This window comes from Akebia trifoliata, chromosome 15 (genome assembly GCF_017979445.1).
Source record: "Akebia trifoliata isolate Shusen 1 chromosome 15, ASM1797944v1, whole genome shotgun sequence".
Lineage (NCBI taxonomy): Eukaryota > Viridiplantae > Streptophyta > Magnoliopsida > Ranunculales > Lardizabalaceae > Akebia > Akebia trifoliata.
The window spans coordinates 22,885,377-22,902,852 of NC_141389.1; the positions used below are offsets into that span (position 1 = coordinate 22,885,377).

At 36.2% G+C, this 17,476-nt stretch overlaps 1 protein-coding gene and 1 pseudogene across 1 annotated transcript; both read right to left on the reverse strand.

Annotated features, from left to right (window-relative positions):
- Nucleotides 1–1,501: 1,501 nt before the first annotated feature.
- On the reverse strand, nucleotides 1,502–2,767 carry LOC147384657 (chitinase 2 pseudogene; annotated as a pseudogene).
- Nucleotides 2,768–5,433: 2,666 nt separating this feature from the next.
- On the reverse strand, nucleotides 5,434–11,923 carry LOC147384658 (uncharacterized). The gene is made up of 3 exons (XM_086425309.1): nucleotides 11,477–11,923; nucleotides 7,275–11,264; nucleotides 5,434–5,633 (listed from the first exon to the last, which is right to left on the reverse strand). Exon 2 carries the CDS (start codon nucleotides 11,191–11,193, stop codon nucleotides 7,324–7,326), a length of 3,870 nt encoding a protein of 1,289 aa, XP_086281435.1. The 5' UTR covers nucleotides 11,194–11,264; nucleotides 11,477–11,923; the 3' UTR covers nucleotides 5,434–5,633; nucleotides 7,275–7,323.
- Nucleotides 11,924–17,476: the final 5,553 nt, after the last annotated feature.

The window sequence follows — 17,476 nt, forward strand, 5'->3', positions numbered from 1 at the left end:
CATTGTCTCAATCTCCCTAATTACTGCAGCTTTACTTGAGCCATGACTAGGGACTGGTGTTGTAGCAGTTATTACTTTTGGTTGCCACCCTGAGATGGACGGTTTGTTTCCATCTCACTTGAACTGTAATATGAGGTAGCAACCCATGAGATTGTCATTGTTTTGTTGTACAATATGTCCATGGATATAGAGATTGCTTCCAGAAGAAATAGAATCTTAATTCTAAGACAAAGTACAAGACATGATATATAAGCTGGTGAACACCTTATCCCTTCTGTAATGGTACCGCATGTAAAAAATTGGAAGTTTAAAGTGTAAGATTCACAAACATTCTCGACAGGCCCAAGTAATGGCTCTGAATTTGGTCATCTTCCGAAGAAGTTATATAAGCAAATGATGAGCCCATTTCCCTTGTGGATTGTCAAAAGCCAACCCATGCACTCTATGAAGGTATATGTGTTAGTATTGCAGTGCTTGAAGCCTATGTTGACACTTATCAAATTATATGAATCCATGGTCTGTGATGAACTATCAGCAATCCATACCCAAGAATATAATGACAAAGAATTGAATCTTGTTCGTCCATGGCATTATTTTCTTCTAGACTCCACCCTGCCTTGATGTTTGGGTGCTCATTCTCAACGGACCTGGGTGGCTAGAATTACATACGACATTGTAGTTGCTATCGGTGAAGGTGATGTGGTGTAGTTAACTTCAAGGATAAAATGAGTATTGTGGTTAATGGTTACTTTGGAGGTCTAACATTGTTGAACTCTGCACCAATTTACTCTTGGAAGATCATTGAGTTTGTTAGGGTTTCTTGAGATGATGAAAAGGGGTGTGAGAATCTTATAAGAACCCATTCTGGTGGACATTCTGGTTCAACTTCTTAGATTCAAAAACAATCAGAAATACACAAACTTATTAAACTGTGTAGCAGTGGCATGTATCACACATTCAATTTGTAAGTCCCACCTGAGGGTTTGTAAGTCCCTCTTGAGGATGCTTCTTTTGCCAGTTTAGACCAACTTAAGCGTTAATATATTTAAACTTGTTTTATATTCTTAAAAAAAATATATCTAACTTGTTTAATAAAATAATAGAGTTATTTGGCTTCAAACCAAACCTTTACTTATGAAAATGTTCAGAGATGATTAAATTATGTTGGTTTTGACCTAGGTTGAGCTGTTCACATCGCCTCTAGCTGTTGTGGAACTTGTGATGTTAAGAGTCCTTGGGCAGTTAATTTAAATTCAGATTTCCTTTGTTTCTGATGTTCCAAGAAAGTGGCTCATATTCTTTTTATAGGTTAAAGTGTGAAGGTGGGGTTTCAATCGCAGGGTTGCATCAATCACTAATCATTCATGAGATGGTCCCATTCTTAGAAAATATAGCAAGTAATGAAATACTACACTATAATGTTACATGAGCATTTACACATTCAAGTATAATCTCCTTTGAACACAAAATACAAGATATGGTATGAAAGGCAAATAGTGGTAGTAGTAGTACACTAGAAACTTTTCTTAGGGGTACTTAAATACAATGAAAAAAGTTTACAATTATAAGTAAGATTACTAGGGGCTTGCCAATGTCTCTTGCGACTGCTTCTCATAACGGAAACCTTCCCCCTTGGAGTCATCTGCAGACCAAATGAAGATACCATGAAGTTGTCCCCGATTCTTTAGTGTACTGCAAGCTGTAAAGAAGCCATTATTTGGAGACAAACCGCCACTTCCATCGCTAATGAAGCTGGCTAAGACCTTACCACCTTTGTAATTAGAGCTTTGGGACTCAAAATATCTGATAAACTGAGACACACTTGTCCCCTTATCATATGCATAGAATTGAAAGTTGACATAGTCTATAAGATGTCCGTACTTCCTCCACAGAGCCATGTAATGGCTCTGAACTTGGTCGTCGTCAAAGGGAGCTATAGAAGCAAAAGAGATCACTCCATTTCCTTTGAGGGTTGTCAGAAGTTGACCAATGCACTCGGCAAAGGTATCAGGATCACTACTAAAGTGCTCATAATCAATGTCAATGCCATCCAAATTATACTCTTGAATGATATTTGTGAGTGAAGAAACGGCATTTTGAACCCATGAATTTATTGAAGAAGGGTTGAAGTAAGCGTGACCATCCCCAACACTATCACCTCCTAGGCTTAAAGCAACCTTGACATTTGGGTGATTACTTTTGATGGAAGAAACTTCAGAGGGGCTAAGGTTGTTTGAGTCCCAAAAGACGTTAAAGTTTCCATCAGTTGGGGAAGGCGAAGATTCAGTGGTGTAGTCGATGGCGAAGGAGAGTATGAAATGGAAGTCGACATTAGGGTTAATGGGTACATCGGGAAATCTGACATTGTTGAACTCTGCTCCAATGTACTCTCTAAAGAGCTTCGAGTTTGTTGGGGCTGCTTGGGTGGATGAAAGAGGGGTGAGGAGAGCTTGAAGGATCATAAGGGAAATGAGAAGCTTAGAGGAAACCATTGTCAAATATTTGTGTTCGATGTTGTTGAGTTAAATGGGTAGTGAAGTATGCATTTATACATCAAAATTTTAATACATTGGCTTCATATTGAAGAATAAATTAAGAGTTTATGTGCCGTTTCTGTCATGTTTTCTTTTATAGATCAATATGTAGTTCTGTTTTGTGGTCCTGTTTATTTGTGTGGTCACATGTTGATTCTTACTCCATATTGTCCAATTGATTAGTCAATCCTTCGAAAAATCAAATGTGTCGGTTGATTTTGACCATTCGATTGATGTTATTGTCTGGACCAGATTAGATTAGATGGGCAGCTATGCACTCAATTATTGTTGTAGTTACATTGCCCTGTATTAACGTTTTGTATGTATTTTAATGGATGTGTGATGGATGATTTAGACATAGTCCTCCATTTTATGAATGTTTGAGATACCACCCCCTATGTTTTCAAACTGGTGACAATGACCCCCATGACCTTGGTCTTCTCTAATAAACTAGTGGAAAATGACATAAATATGATCGTGTTAAATCTCTAGCCTTAATAAATTATTTGTGATTCATTCAAATAATTACAATCCATTTAACCTCATCTTCAATCCATCGTTATGAACCTCTTCTTTAATGAAGAAAATTCTAAGAGTAATGATAATCTGACACTCCCAAGTGGCATACTCAAAATACTCTCCTGGCGGTGGGTTTGTGTTAGAACCATAGATTTTATTTCATTGGGATACACAATTGTATAGATTTATGGGGATTTGCAGTTGTGTATCCCGAGGCATGAAATCTATGATTCTAGCACATGTCATGTTAGGGGAGTATTTTGAGTATGCCACGTGGGGGAGTCAAATTATCACGACTCAAATTTTAAAGATTTTTTTTTTTTTACCAAAGGTTGAAGATGAGATCATGAGTCCTGATAATATCACTAGCCAAGTGGCATACTCAATCGACTCTCTGATGTGGACAAATTCTAGAATCGTAAATTTGTACATCTCGCAATACTATTTTTATGGGGAAGTGCAATCGTGTATCTTGAGGCGTACGAATCTACGATTCCCAAACTTGTCACGTCAATGAGTTGATTGAGTATCCCACTGACGAGTCATATTATCATGACTCCGAGGTCATTTTACAAATGTGTAAGTAATTAAAATTACAAAGGTCAAGGGGTGCATGTTGTGAGTTTGAAAACATAGGGGTATCTCAGGTATTCATGGAAACATGTAGGGGCAATTTCTAAATCACCCTAAAGTATATTTAGTAGTAGAAATCTATAGCTGATTTGGACCGGCGTCCCGTAGCTGTTTGGTCCGCACGTATGGGGCCTTCGATTCCATTATTTGACTCATCCAAAGCATTATTTTTTATTGGAATTTATTTATTTTGTTTTATAAATGGGACTGAAGATGCATTGCTTTCATGCTCATCAAATCCGGACCCTCAAATTGATGGGTTTAGGATATCTTTTGGAAAAAAAAAAAAAAAAGAGCATTGCTAGAGTGACTGCACAAGACTCTCCATTCGATACTATGCTGATGTGGAGGTGCAGTCAGAACCATAGATGCTTTACACTTGTATCTCGAGTGTGATGGAGATGTTGACTACATTTATATATATTGAATTAGTATAGAAAAAAACCATGATGTTCCTATAATCGTATAGATTTTTAAATATGAGAAAAAGAATATGTAAGCTTTGTTTGAAGGGTTTATTTGTGAAAGATTCATTAACACATAGTTTAACATACAATTATCTAAAGTGTTAATAGATCTATTAAATAACGTTGCAGATGAATTATCGAATCCAAAAATGTTTGACAACACATTGAAAAAGGGTTTGTGAACTTTTTAAAGTGTATATATCAACATTTTGTCGATCACTTTGATGGAAAGTTGACTATGTTGATATGTTGAATAAGCACATAAAAACCCTTGATATTCTCATGATTATATAAAATTTTAAACATAACAAAGTATTAATAAACATACTCCAATTACTAGTTTGTGAACGATACTTGAACACTGTGTGGTCGTACTGATCTCTAGCATTGACAAATTATTCTATAAAGATTAACAAAATTTATGATTTTTGATTTCTTTGTTGACAGACGTTTTAAACGTTTGATCAAAGTTCGTTTTAAAATAATTTACGATTTACAAAACTCTAAATCAACATCAAATTGTATTTTTATTAATTTTTAAACGAGAAACCAAGAGAAATGTAACTTGAGAAAATTCAACAGTTCAAATGATCACCGATTCAAAGATGAAAATGAACTGTGATTTTGAATTTTGCGTTTTAACATTATTCTCAACCATTTGATTGGGTTCATTTTTAAACATATCTACAATTTACATCATTCAAACTCATTGTCAGTTTTTTTTATAAATGTGTTTGAGACAATTGCTTTCAATAATTTTTATTTTATGTTTTTATTTATAGCACATCTTTTTCCTCGAGATACAAGTGAAAAAGCATATATGGTTCCTATCCACTTTCACGTTAAGAAGTGCGATATGAGGTCCAAGCTAGAGGTCACTCCAGCCTGACACATAATGTATTTTCAGTAATGCTACACTTAGACAGACTTCCTATAACACTGTACCCAGTACTATCCACTTCTTTCAGTGTTGTACACTCAGCAGAAGCATGCCAAGATACCCATGAAACGCTAACATAAAAGAGAGAACAAACCAAACCCCCAAGCTCCTCAATATTGAATATTGAATTTGTGATTTAAAAGCAGATTTAACACTTGGCTTCTAAGATTCACGCATCCACACAACAGTATAAATAACTTTTTTCCATGATTTAGGACTTGACACACCTATGTAGAAATAAGCTAATGTGATGTATTCCATGATCCATCAATACATCATAGCATCAGGAATTCCAAATTAAAAATGAAATAATGAACTATGGTTTGACAAGATAATAATATTTGCTTGAAAGATGGAAGTATTATTTTATATTACGCAGAAGATTGGTTATATCCCGTATACGGAGAATCCATTTTCTGGGCCTCAAAAAGTTCAATTTGCTATGTTACAATGTTGTGGTAAAAAAAAAATTAAAACGAGTTAAGTGCTCCAAACCTTCAATATACACACATGCACCTCGAACGGGATGATCTCCTACCCCTGCAAAAAGATGCCAATGTTCTGCATTGTTAATCTTACTGAATTGATGGCAAGTAGATCAAATGCAAATCATCATAAATTTCTCTTCAAACTCTCTCTCTCTCTCTATTAGAGATCAGAGACAATTGCGTAGAAGAAATGGTACACTAACAGATTCCAAAGTCCAAAGACTGGGTCGCAAAAGGTAAAAGTATTAGACCACGTCAGACACATGCAAGCACTTGCTCAAATACATTGACACATATAAACTGCAGATAAAATTATCACTCATACTAAACTATGCCTCTTTGAAAATTCCAAACAGTATATTGATAAAGATCCCAAATTCAAAAGACTGCATCATAAAAATTTCTTTACATGCAAAATCTTTATTCTCAGAATGCCTTGGCACGAAGATTTTCTGTTCATATGAGTGACAATTTTTAGAATGCACATTGAGTAATTAATTTGTGGATAGGCTGACATGTCATAGGTAATAAGAAAGGTCAATAGTTTTGTGTTTCTTCCAAATGGGTATAGACATGTAAATTGTGATTAAACACTAAGGGGCATTCATTTTTAATTTCCAAATCATTTATTTACCTAGGGCTTTTTTACTAAACTCCAAGAAAGAGAGAATATACATATGAAGTCCCTAATCTGTGGAGAAAAACTTGAGTAGAGCAAGTTATGTGAAAAACAGCCATTTTTCATAAGGTAGGATGGGATCTAATCATAAATCATCGTGTTTCTTCCCTTTCATGCGATACTCCAATTTCTTACAAGGAAGCTTTTGAGAGATGTCAAACATATTTTGAGGCTACCATGAAATCTAGTAGATACTCCTCTGAAATATCGTTCAACAACAAACTATTTTTCCTCAAACTTTCTAGACACACATGTTGAAAGAAACAAACACTAAAGAAAATTTTTCAGGTTATAAGGATGACTGAAATTACAAAGTTTTTACTTGATAAGTTCTATATAAGCCTTAGAAGTTGTCCGTTTATCCTTATGCCTTCACCTGAAGATGTGACTCATGGAAAAAGTCTGATGTATGAACACCTCAGAAATAGTATAGTTAATAATAAGGAAAAAAAAAAGTAGTAGTTCTCAACCATTCTGGTCAAAACTAGCCAACCACATTTTGCTATGAAAAATAATGAACTCTTCGGAGGACTATGCTAAAAGACATGATTGTTTACTGATCCAATCATCCAATAAAACATCCATAAATGCCAGGCAGAGATGGTATGGAATCTAACGAGGTACAAGGCATGTGATAACCTTAATTTCATAAACAAAACGTGAAGGATGACAAGTGCAAAAAGAAAAAGGAAAAAAATCAAAATTTCTAGAACCACCACAGAATTTGTTAGTTTATTGATATATTTGAGAAGGAAATACATTCCTATGGCATGTAGTTAAATCCGAGTCATCAAATTAGTAACAAAAATAGATATCTGGGAACTCCAAACAGCAGGCATGAAGAATAGAACTACAGATTCAAAAATAAATTATCGTCTTACGTGAAAGAAAAAGGCAAACCTCAGGCATGATGAGAAACATAATATACATACATGAATTGACTAAGCAATCCAGATTCTACCCTTGCAGAAACAAACACAAGATTAATGATATTCAGAAAACTAAAATGCATACCTTGACCTATTCTGCAAAAAAAAATGTTGCTCTCATAATTCACCATTCTTCACAATAAACTAGAACTTAGAAGCTTAACTGGTCTTTCTCTGTCGAATGTTTCACCATCAAGATCGTCATTTGCAGAATTTTCTTGACAAACAATCTTTTTCTCTCGCCGAGGATTTACGCCAATCTCCTCCCACCCCATTGGATGACCCTGATGCAAGCTACCTTGTCCTGAGCCAAAAAATGGCTCGTTGTTCTCCTCCCCATTTGACTCCAAATCATTATACACAAGTTCTGTTCTCTCCCCCACTGGTATGGACGATGGCTCAACATCAGCCGAATCACCAGTCCCATGGTAAGCAATACTTACTGCACCAGCGTCAGATTGCTCCGTGGCATCTTTTCGTTGCCGTTTCCATTTCTTTGTAGATGCAGTACCGTCATCCTCAAAGTCCTCTTCTTCTCTTTCTCTATGTAAATAAACCCATAACTTCCTATCTCCATCAAATTGTACACAAGGATCGCGTTCATAGTGCAGACGATCCAAGGCTCCACTAACGACTTGGTTAACTTGTGTATCGGTGACGTCTTCCACAATATACTGTGAGTCTCTAATCAGGATACATACGTCCGCTCTAGTGCCTATACTTCCAGGCAATCTAGCGGCAGCATCCCTCACAAGACAGAGAATCGTAACATGGGGTGGTCGATCAGGTTTAAGCATAAAATGATCTCGGGCCTTTGATGTTGGCTTGCCACCACCCCTTCTTAGAGGAGCAACTATTGATTTTCTACCATCGGCAGCCGTGTAAGAAAACGCCCTGTCGGGAACTGAGTACCTTAGAACTTCCTCTCTTCGAAAATATGCCCTCACTTCTTCGGAACTTGGATTAATAGTGGTGAGACTCCTCTGAGCTCTTAAGTCTCTAAACCTTTCCTTCTCATCGAGGATGGGCTGCATCAATGTCACGGGGGGTGGAGGAAGGCTTCCTATTTGTCGAAGGGTCTCTTGACCATTTATCAGCCAATTTGCAAAAGAATCAACCAACTTCACAAGCATCTTATGAGGAAGACCCCAAGCCTCAGAAGATGTCTCCTCTTCAACAGTTTCCATATCTGATGAGCTAGAACAAACTGGTCCAATCCAAGACCAACTTTTTGTGATTTTTTCATACATTACGAGTGTTTTCCAACCCTTAGCTCCCAAAGGTGCTGATTTTAACGAAAATATCTTCAACACTCCTCTGACCAAATCCTGAAGCGGTTCCTGTGTCTCAAGAATACCCGGATCTCCAGGATTCGACCTCACACGGTTCACTATCTCATGAACAGTGAGAGATGGAAAATTCTTCTGCTCTTCTCTCTTAGGTTTTTCAAGATGCTTGCCGACCTCCGAGACATCTTCTGCAAGAGGAGTGATCATTGCCAAACGAACAGCTGAAAGAAGATGTATAATCGAGAATGAAAAGTTAGAGTGAACCGTTGGTGTGATCAAAGTAAATGGCTTCTTCATTGGTTTTGTTTCTGGCTTTACATCTGCCACTTCTCTTTGCGGAACAATCAAATCAGAAGGCAACACATCCAAAGAACCAATTTTAGCATCCACTATGTTTTTTCCCCGTTTCTTCACGGAATAGAGGTCATCGATTTGCTGACGTGGACTAGAGTGCTTGTAATCAGATTCATCCAACCCATCCATATATGTTAAATTCCCTTTCCGTTTCTTTGTCACCGTGTTGCACCCTGACAGTAACATGTTTGGTCTTTCGTGTCGATCAGTTTTTAACTGAGCTTCAGTGTTTCGACCTTTCTTCCCCAATCTATTAGTAGGTACATGTTCATCGCCGTCGTCCTCCCCAATGTAATCATGCATGTAATTTGACTGAGTCATGGAATAGTCATGATCAACTTTCTCTTTCCACTTTCTCTCTGATGGGTAGGACTTCACCGATTTCTTGGTTTGCTTTCTATCATCATTAGCTAACTTACCCGAACCAGAGAAATTGTTTTCGTGCAAAATTTTGGGGGCATAATTATGCAAGTAATCTGAATCACGAATCATACCCTTTTGTTTGAATGAGCTCGAAACTCTATCAAGAGCTTGAGAATACTCCTTTTTACCATTCCTCTCAAGCTTATTTGCCTTTTTCGGACCCTCTAAGACCACACTGGAATAACCCAATTTACTTCTCAAAGGCTTAATATCTTCTTCTTCATCATCAATATGTTCTGATGAGTCCGATTCTGTTTCTTCACTTTGGGTAAACACACTCATGCCTCTAAGCTCTTTGATATCCCGTCCTCCATTTTTCTCAGGCTTCCTTCTGGTCTCCTCTTGGGATGTTTTGGCTCTGTAGTCTGAAGAGAAGAATGAATTGTTCATCTGAGATCGAAACTCATGCCCCATCTTCAATTTCTTGCTTCTGACATTCCAATCATCAAGTTTAACCGGCTGATCCATAGAGAAGGCTTCTTGTGTTTTCTTATGCCGAAAAGGTTGACTTCCCTCTGAAAAGTCAACTTGGATTCCTTTCAATAACAAATGCTGACCTCGGTCTTTTGCCGTATTCTTCTGATTTTCAATTGCAGATTGCTGGAGCTTGTCAAGATACTTGGCTTTTTTCCCACCATCATGAGAATGATCATAAAAAGTTCTGTCGCCAACCTTTTTTGCGGACATCTCCATGTCTGCCATTTGGTTCACATTTCTGCTCCTACCATGAGCATAAGAATTATCGTTCTTCAAGGATAATGGCAAACCCATGTGACTGTCATCTTCGGTTTTCAAAAATTTGTGATTTTTTCCCCATTTCAACAACCCAACTTTGTCAATTGTACTACGACGTGCAGCGTTACGGTCTTTATGCAAATTAAATTCATAAGCTGGTTTCTCCACATCATCCTCGCCTCTTATCTGACCAACCCTTGTCTGGTGATCATACCCTACTGTTTGATCCGGTCGACGAAGAGCTAACTTTGAGTCATATGGCCGACATTTCTTTCCCAACTCACCACGAATTGAAGGAGAGAAACCCAGTAAATCTTCTCTTGAAGGGACCTTCGGGTTATGTTGCCCATATTGTGCCAGTTTCAGGGTCACAGCCCTTCCTCGAGAAGACACATCCGAGGAAGGACTCCCCGAATATGCAGCTCTACGATCCACTTTTGACCCAACGAAGACGTCCTTCAACCTTTTACTCCAGAAACCCTCGCCCGATTCTGTCTCCAACCCCAAATTTTCCATCTTTTCATGCTTTGGACTTCTTTGACTTCTCGTTATATTTAAAACACGAAGCCTCTCTTGTATGCTGTATCCTGAACAATTCTCCCACGCATCCCTTGTCTGGATAAGACTACTAACCATAGAGTTATGGTACTTCCGTAGAAGATGGTAGTGTTTGCGCTTCTCGAGGAAATTCAAACCTTGATGATAAAGCGCATTTCTTGGTTCACATAGTCCACCCTTCATCATCGTGAAGAGCTTGTCGAGAGGGTTTCCGAAATGGAAATTTCTCTTTGAGAAGAGTTCTTTCAAGGTTCGTGCAAAGGAGTCTTGGTCCATGTCCGGGAGGTATTCAGCAAGGCTAAATCGGTCCTCCTCCATAAGGCAATTGTTCCACACGTCAACCGACAGAACTTCGCTCAAATCCGGAAGATCGTGGAGCCCAAATGGAATAGTACAGCTCTGATTCCCAATTTGACAAAACTCCTCCCCGATTTCCCCCAATTTCAACAAATCAACGTCATCAGAATCTGCTCCAGAATTATAAGTATTCTCACCATCATCATTGCCATTGTCATTAGATTCTGATTCTGAGCTTCTGTGTTGAAGCTCATCATCATCATCATCACTCGATGAATTTTCTCTGCTTGCAGGGGAGAAGTCCCCTTCAAATCTTGAAACCCTAACATTATTTTTTAAAATCGCCATCACTTATCAATATTTCACTACTTCGTCTCTCCAACTAAACGGCTAATTCTCAAACTCTTCCAATCAAAACCCTACAACAAACAAACCAAAAAAATCCGAAATCTCTCAAACGCAAAAAATAAAATTACAGTAAATCTGTAATTCCGATTCAACTAATTCACAGATACACATATAGCAGAGAAAAATCACAAAAAAAAAAAATAATTTTTAATGATCTAAAAGAAAAAAGTAAAAAAAAACATAAAAGCAAAATAAAAACGAAGAAGATTTGATCAAATAATACCTAATTCATCACTCAAACGGTTTCTTCCATAGAAATCCACCGAAAACGCGAAGATCATCAAGCGAAGACGAGCATCGATCGATAAAAAAAGTGCCGTAAATCATCGTAATTGCGATATCTCCATCATCTCTCACAATATTTGGAAACCCTAGAAACAGAAAAGAAGAAGAGAACAAGGAATCTATATATGAGAGAGAACAGAAGAAGAAGAAGATGTGGACGTGGAAGAGTATCCGCCATCGATGAGAGGCACAGAGATAGATAGAAAAAGACGAAAAAGGACAGAACAAGAGAGAGAAAGTCTGTGTGATAAAGAAGAAGAGAGAGAATGTGTGTTCGCAGAGGTGTAGAGAGAAAGAAAGACAAGGATGTGTTGTTGGTCGTAGAGAGAGACGACGACTCAGTATCCAAGCCGATACCATTGCAGGGATAACTCATTAGTTACTACTGTTTGGAATTTGGACAAGGATAAGCTATCCCAATTTTTATACTAAATTTTGTGTTTAATCGTTTATAACTATCTTCACTTGGATGAGAAGGCTCTGGTCGGAATAATATTATTATCCTTGCAACCAAACATTTCCCCCACAGTCAAACTTTGACTTGATGAGATGACCCAAACCGAATTATGATGGGTTGGATCGGGTTGAGGTTTGGAGCGCACCCCTAAGATTGGGCATTTGATCCAGCCCAATTTCCACTCTCAAGTTAAGGAGGCCCAACTCCATGTTTGGGACATCTTTGGCAGATCTACATACCAAAAATCATCATCATTGGTATAACTTTTTTTATTTTTTTATTTTTAATAATCGAGTATCCCTTAGACAACGGACCGGACCCAGATCTGGGCTTTGCCCAATCCATAGACCATCGTCTTGCTCAAGGATTTGTCCTAGGGCACGTGCAACACTTGCACATCACTTGCACTAGGTAAGTGAGGGTGCACCCTCACGGGTGGCCCTTGAGGAATTAATGGTCATACTGGATATCGAACTCACGACCTACGAGCATTAACCGCTTATCGATCAGAAATTGCCGCTGAGCCAACCCCTCGGGGTTGACGTAACTTATTTCTCAGTCTAAGAATGATGCCTTTGATGCAAAGTAGGAGAGAACATATGTCATAATTGGGATTTTGGCTACGATGACCTTTTCTTTTTTTCAATTTTTTTTTATTTTTTTACATATTTAATAAGTGGTAAGAATGTTAAGTTTTTTATTTTCTTGACATTGAGTTTTTTTTTTTTGTAGAATCTTGCTTATGGTACGGATTGGCGTGGTTCCTCTAAGCTTAGAAAATAAAAATATTGAACCGTGAATAAGTTCGGAATGGATTGGTGTGGTTCCTCTATGCTTAGGACACTAGAATGTAGAATCATGAATGAAGAAAGACATGAGATAAAAGCATATTTGGATAGGAAAAAATATTAAGGGAAGTGTTCGGAGGCCCTAAAGAGAGCCAAACATTGTGCTAAACATTTTACAAAATAGGGCTTATAAGTTTCAGAATGTTCTGAAACTTCTAACCCATACATTGAAAAAATGTTTGGCTCTCTTTAAGGCCTCCAAACGCCACCCAGATATTAGTTAATAACTCATATGCACCATTGGTCTTTATATCTAGGAAACTCACCTTTTTTTTTCTCATATCTTATTTGTTTTGATGGAGAGCCTAGATGATCATAGATTGGGATAGAAGGTAAAAAACATAGATTTCCTTAAGAGCATTACAAGTTACTTTCCTTGAGAATCTCTAGAATATCATCCCGTCTCAACTATTTGTTAGAGAGCACATTCATTGTTTGAAATTAGTATTTTTATTTTTAAAATTAATTTAGATATCAAAACATGATTCAGATTACTAATAGAAAATAGTAATTATCGGGGTAAATTTTGGGATGTCAATTGCTAGAGATTTCATCGAAATATTTTTTTCTCCCCTTAGTACACAAAAGATATATATATATATATAGAAAACACAAAGAAGATGAAAGAAGAGAGACAAAAAACACCAATGATTTATTGATGGGGTCGTCACAAATCTAATGACTAAGGGGCTGTTCGTTTGGAATAGAAAAGCCAGCTCAATTTACTTTTTTAGCTTTTAAGCCAAAAAAGCTTCGTAAACAATGTTCGTTTGAGCTCTTTTAGCTCCAATGAAAATCAATAAAAGTTATAAATCAGCTTTTATTCAGAGACGTTACGGAGAGGCTTCTTTCATTTGCTTCTGTAGAAAGCCGAACACCGAAAACGGCTATTGAATAATGACCAAAAAGCCCTTCATCTTTTTCTCTATTTCCAACGAAAAAACCGCCTGTTTCGTTATAGGCTTCGAACGACTGTAAACCCTCTCGTCACTCTCTACTCTCACTTTCGACTTCGTTCTTCTTAGATTTCTCTCGGCTCACACCTCCTCATCAACGCCGAACGACTGTAAACCCTCCTCGTCACTCTCTACTCTCATTCTCGGCTTCCTTCTTCTTAGATCAGTCTCGGCTCACACAAATCGATCTCTCTCGGCTCACACAAATCGATCGCTCAACACTCTCTACAGATCGCGAATCTTGGGTTTCCTCATCACTCACGAAGGTAAAATCTCTACTCTCTGCTCTTGATTTTGTTGCCGCAGTGTATACCCTTCTCTCACCCTCTCCACTCCAAATCTGAACAAAAAACTATGGGATCTCCTGCAACTAATTTATGGGTCTTGTTGGGGTTGGGTTTGATAGAAAAAATGAACAACTTGCAACTTGTATCCTTACATTTTCACGAATTTTATTTTATTTAATGTTTTCTGTCGAAAACTTGAATTGGTTTTGTTATTGGGATTGAATCTAAAAGCATGGAAATCTCTTTTGATTCTAATGGATTTTCGTTGTGGGTGAATTTATTTATATTGTTTGCAGCTTTGGATGACAAGTTTTCTGATTTCTATGGGATTTCTAGTTGTTTTTGTGTTTATTTAAAATTGTAATTGGATAGGTGTGGAATGGGTAAAAAAAACTGGAAATTGATGATTGTTATATGTTCAGGATTTGTGGTTGAGTTTCTTCATGATGTTTGAAGCTTTTGCTAATTTTCTGATTGAATTTGTTATTTTCTTCAATGATTTAGTTGAAAACTTGGATTGGATTGGTGTGGGATTGATAAAAAAGATAGGTTGTTCTACTATTTTTGGGTTGTTGAGTTCCTCGTTGAGATTTGAAGTTGGTTTTAAGTTATGGTTTTTGCTATTCTTCTCCAAGTATATCTTTGGACAATCTGGAACTTATGGGGAGGTAGGTGATAGGGGTGCACATTGGATTGGATAAATCCGAGATCCGAACCAATCCGAAGCCTTTGGATTGGATTGGTTCGGATTAAACACACCCACGGTTTGGGTACGGATTGAAGAAAAAAAAATCCGATTAATTTGGTTCGGTTCCGGATTAGGATATAATAGAATGGATCTTTAATATATTTCTTATTTGTTTAGGAGAATAACATAAAATGGCTTAAATGCCATTATTTTAAACCTCAAGCCAAAACCCCTTCTTTTTTCTTTGAGAATTTTTTTCATTTTCAACTTATTGAACTCATCCTCTATCTCATCTTCTATAAAATATACTATTTTCTACTTATTGAACCTCATCTACATCAAATTTCTTAAATGAAATATAGAATTTTTTTAATTTTTTATTACCCCAATCCGAACCATGTGCACCCCTAGTAGGTGAACCAAATGTATTGAAAAGAAAATTCGTAGTGGTATGTGCAAAGCTTATGAACAAACTCCTTAAGAGTTTTAACCTAAGGTCCAACAAAGCAAAACAAGTTAAATCTGTGCACATGGGTTGTTCAATACTTATATAGAATTGGGTTCGGCTAAATAAGCTCCTAACACTTGCTAATAACTTTATTAGCTAAATTACATATATTTAGATAGAATTCCTCACATGACAATATCACTTTTTAAAGTAAAAACTGTCATTGTCTCCTAACACTAGGTCTCGACCCTTCTTACCATTTTTATTTTATTTTTTGAAGTTGGGTTTGATTTTAATTGGATTTAAACTCACCCTTGTTGGAAAACATTTAAAACCATGCTTGGGTTATGCTTAAGTTGTCTAGTTGTCTCGATCTCGGAAGAAATTTAAAACCATGCTTGGGTTATGCTCAAGTTGTCTAGTTGTCTCGATCTCAGAAGAGATTTAAAACCATGCTTGGATCTCGTGTTACCATGGAGAGGACAAGGACTGGAATAACTAATGCATTATATGCTGTTTATAATAGAACTTAAGAACTTTGATTTATTTTAGATTTGTTCTTAATGAAAATTACATTTCTCTTTTTCTATGATATTGTAGTACTTTTTATTTGATAAAATGTGATTTGTGTATGGGATGTTATGTGGATATTGGAATGTGTATATGATGTTATGTGGAGGTTGGATTGTGTATGAGATGTTATGTGGAAGTTGGATTGTGTATGGAATGCTAATATGTATGGGATGTTATGTGGATATTGGATTATGTATTATGCAGGTATTTTCTTTTTTCAGGAAAATCTCATATGTCCATTTTTAAGAGGAGATGCTGCCAAAATTTTGATAGAATTATAAAAATTATAAATTTTGTTAAAGTAAATAATTATATATATATATATATATATATTAAGACATTCTTGTCATTTTTTATTATAATGTTAATAGTAACATTTCTCTTAAAACAATAATGAACTATAATGACTTAAAACATATTGATGTACGTATTATGTATTTTTTTTAATGTTCATGTGTATTCGATATTGCGTGGATGATATATTATGTATTATGCAGTGCATTATACAGGTATTTTTTTTATTAGGAAAATTTCATATGTCCATTTTTAAGAGGAGATGCTGCCGAAATTTCGATATAATTATAAATTTTATAAATTTATTTTAATTAAAAATAATTATTTTTATAATTTTTTAATATAAATTTATTATATTTATATATGTATTTAGTGTAATTATATATTTATTAAAGTATTCTGATAATTTTTTATGCATTCTGGGTGCATTATCAACATTAAGGGTATTTTGATCATTTTATCAGAATCTAGTAATAAAAAGCTATCAAACGAACATGCTTTTTTGGCTTCTGTGCTTATGTAACGAACAAGCTTCTGCTGGATATGGCTTTTCAGACTCTGGGCTTCTGCTTCTTCTAGAAGCCAGCTTCTGGAGCTGAAGCTAGCTTCTGTAAAGAACAGACCCTAAGTCTCTGGGCTCCGAATAGTCGTTCAATTTCGCTTCGTTCATTATTGAATAGTTGTTTATTTCGAAATTGTAATTGTTAAATAAGTAGTTATCAACATGTGGTAATCCCCCATTAGTTCCGGAGATTTTCCATCTTAAGTAAAAAAAAATTCCTTATTAACAATACCACGTGACATCTTAGATGGGGACCTTATACATTTTGAGATACGTACTAAGCCAGCCATTCTAGTGATAATCAATACCATGATATTTACATTAGATAAGTCTTGGATGTGTGCCAATTAATACCATTAGTTATTATCAATCAGTGATTTAGGATTTATATTGTATCAACTTAGAACATCTCCGATGGCTTATCGAAATATGGCAATTCCTAAATTTGAAATAGCCTCTCATAAATGCCCGTCCATGCTCCAATGTAAGTGTCAAATGTCCTCATAAAAATGAAATATGCTAAAATCGATGTTATATTTGACAATGATCTTGAAATATTTCAAAATTTACTAAAGTGTGTATATTTTAGAATTAGAAAAGTGTCTTTTTTAAACTTTTTAAATAAAAGTAACATTGAAAAAAATAAAAAGTATCAGTTGAATTTTCTTTTTTAAAAAAATTACCATCCAAAACATATCAATAGCATTTTTTTCTTTTTGGAGATGAAGAATTAGAGAGGCATGTGTCAAATATAGTATTTTTGTATGTCTTATAACGAGGAGGGCTCCTTCAAAATTTTAAAACGGCCCACCCTCTTCATAGTCG

Coding starts and splice junctions, on each gene's coding strand:
- LOC147384658 (XM_086425309.1), bottom strand. CDS start 11,193: ATGGCGATTTTAAAAAATAATGTTAGGGTTTCAAGATTTGAAGGGGAC.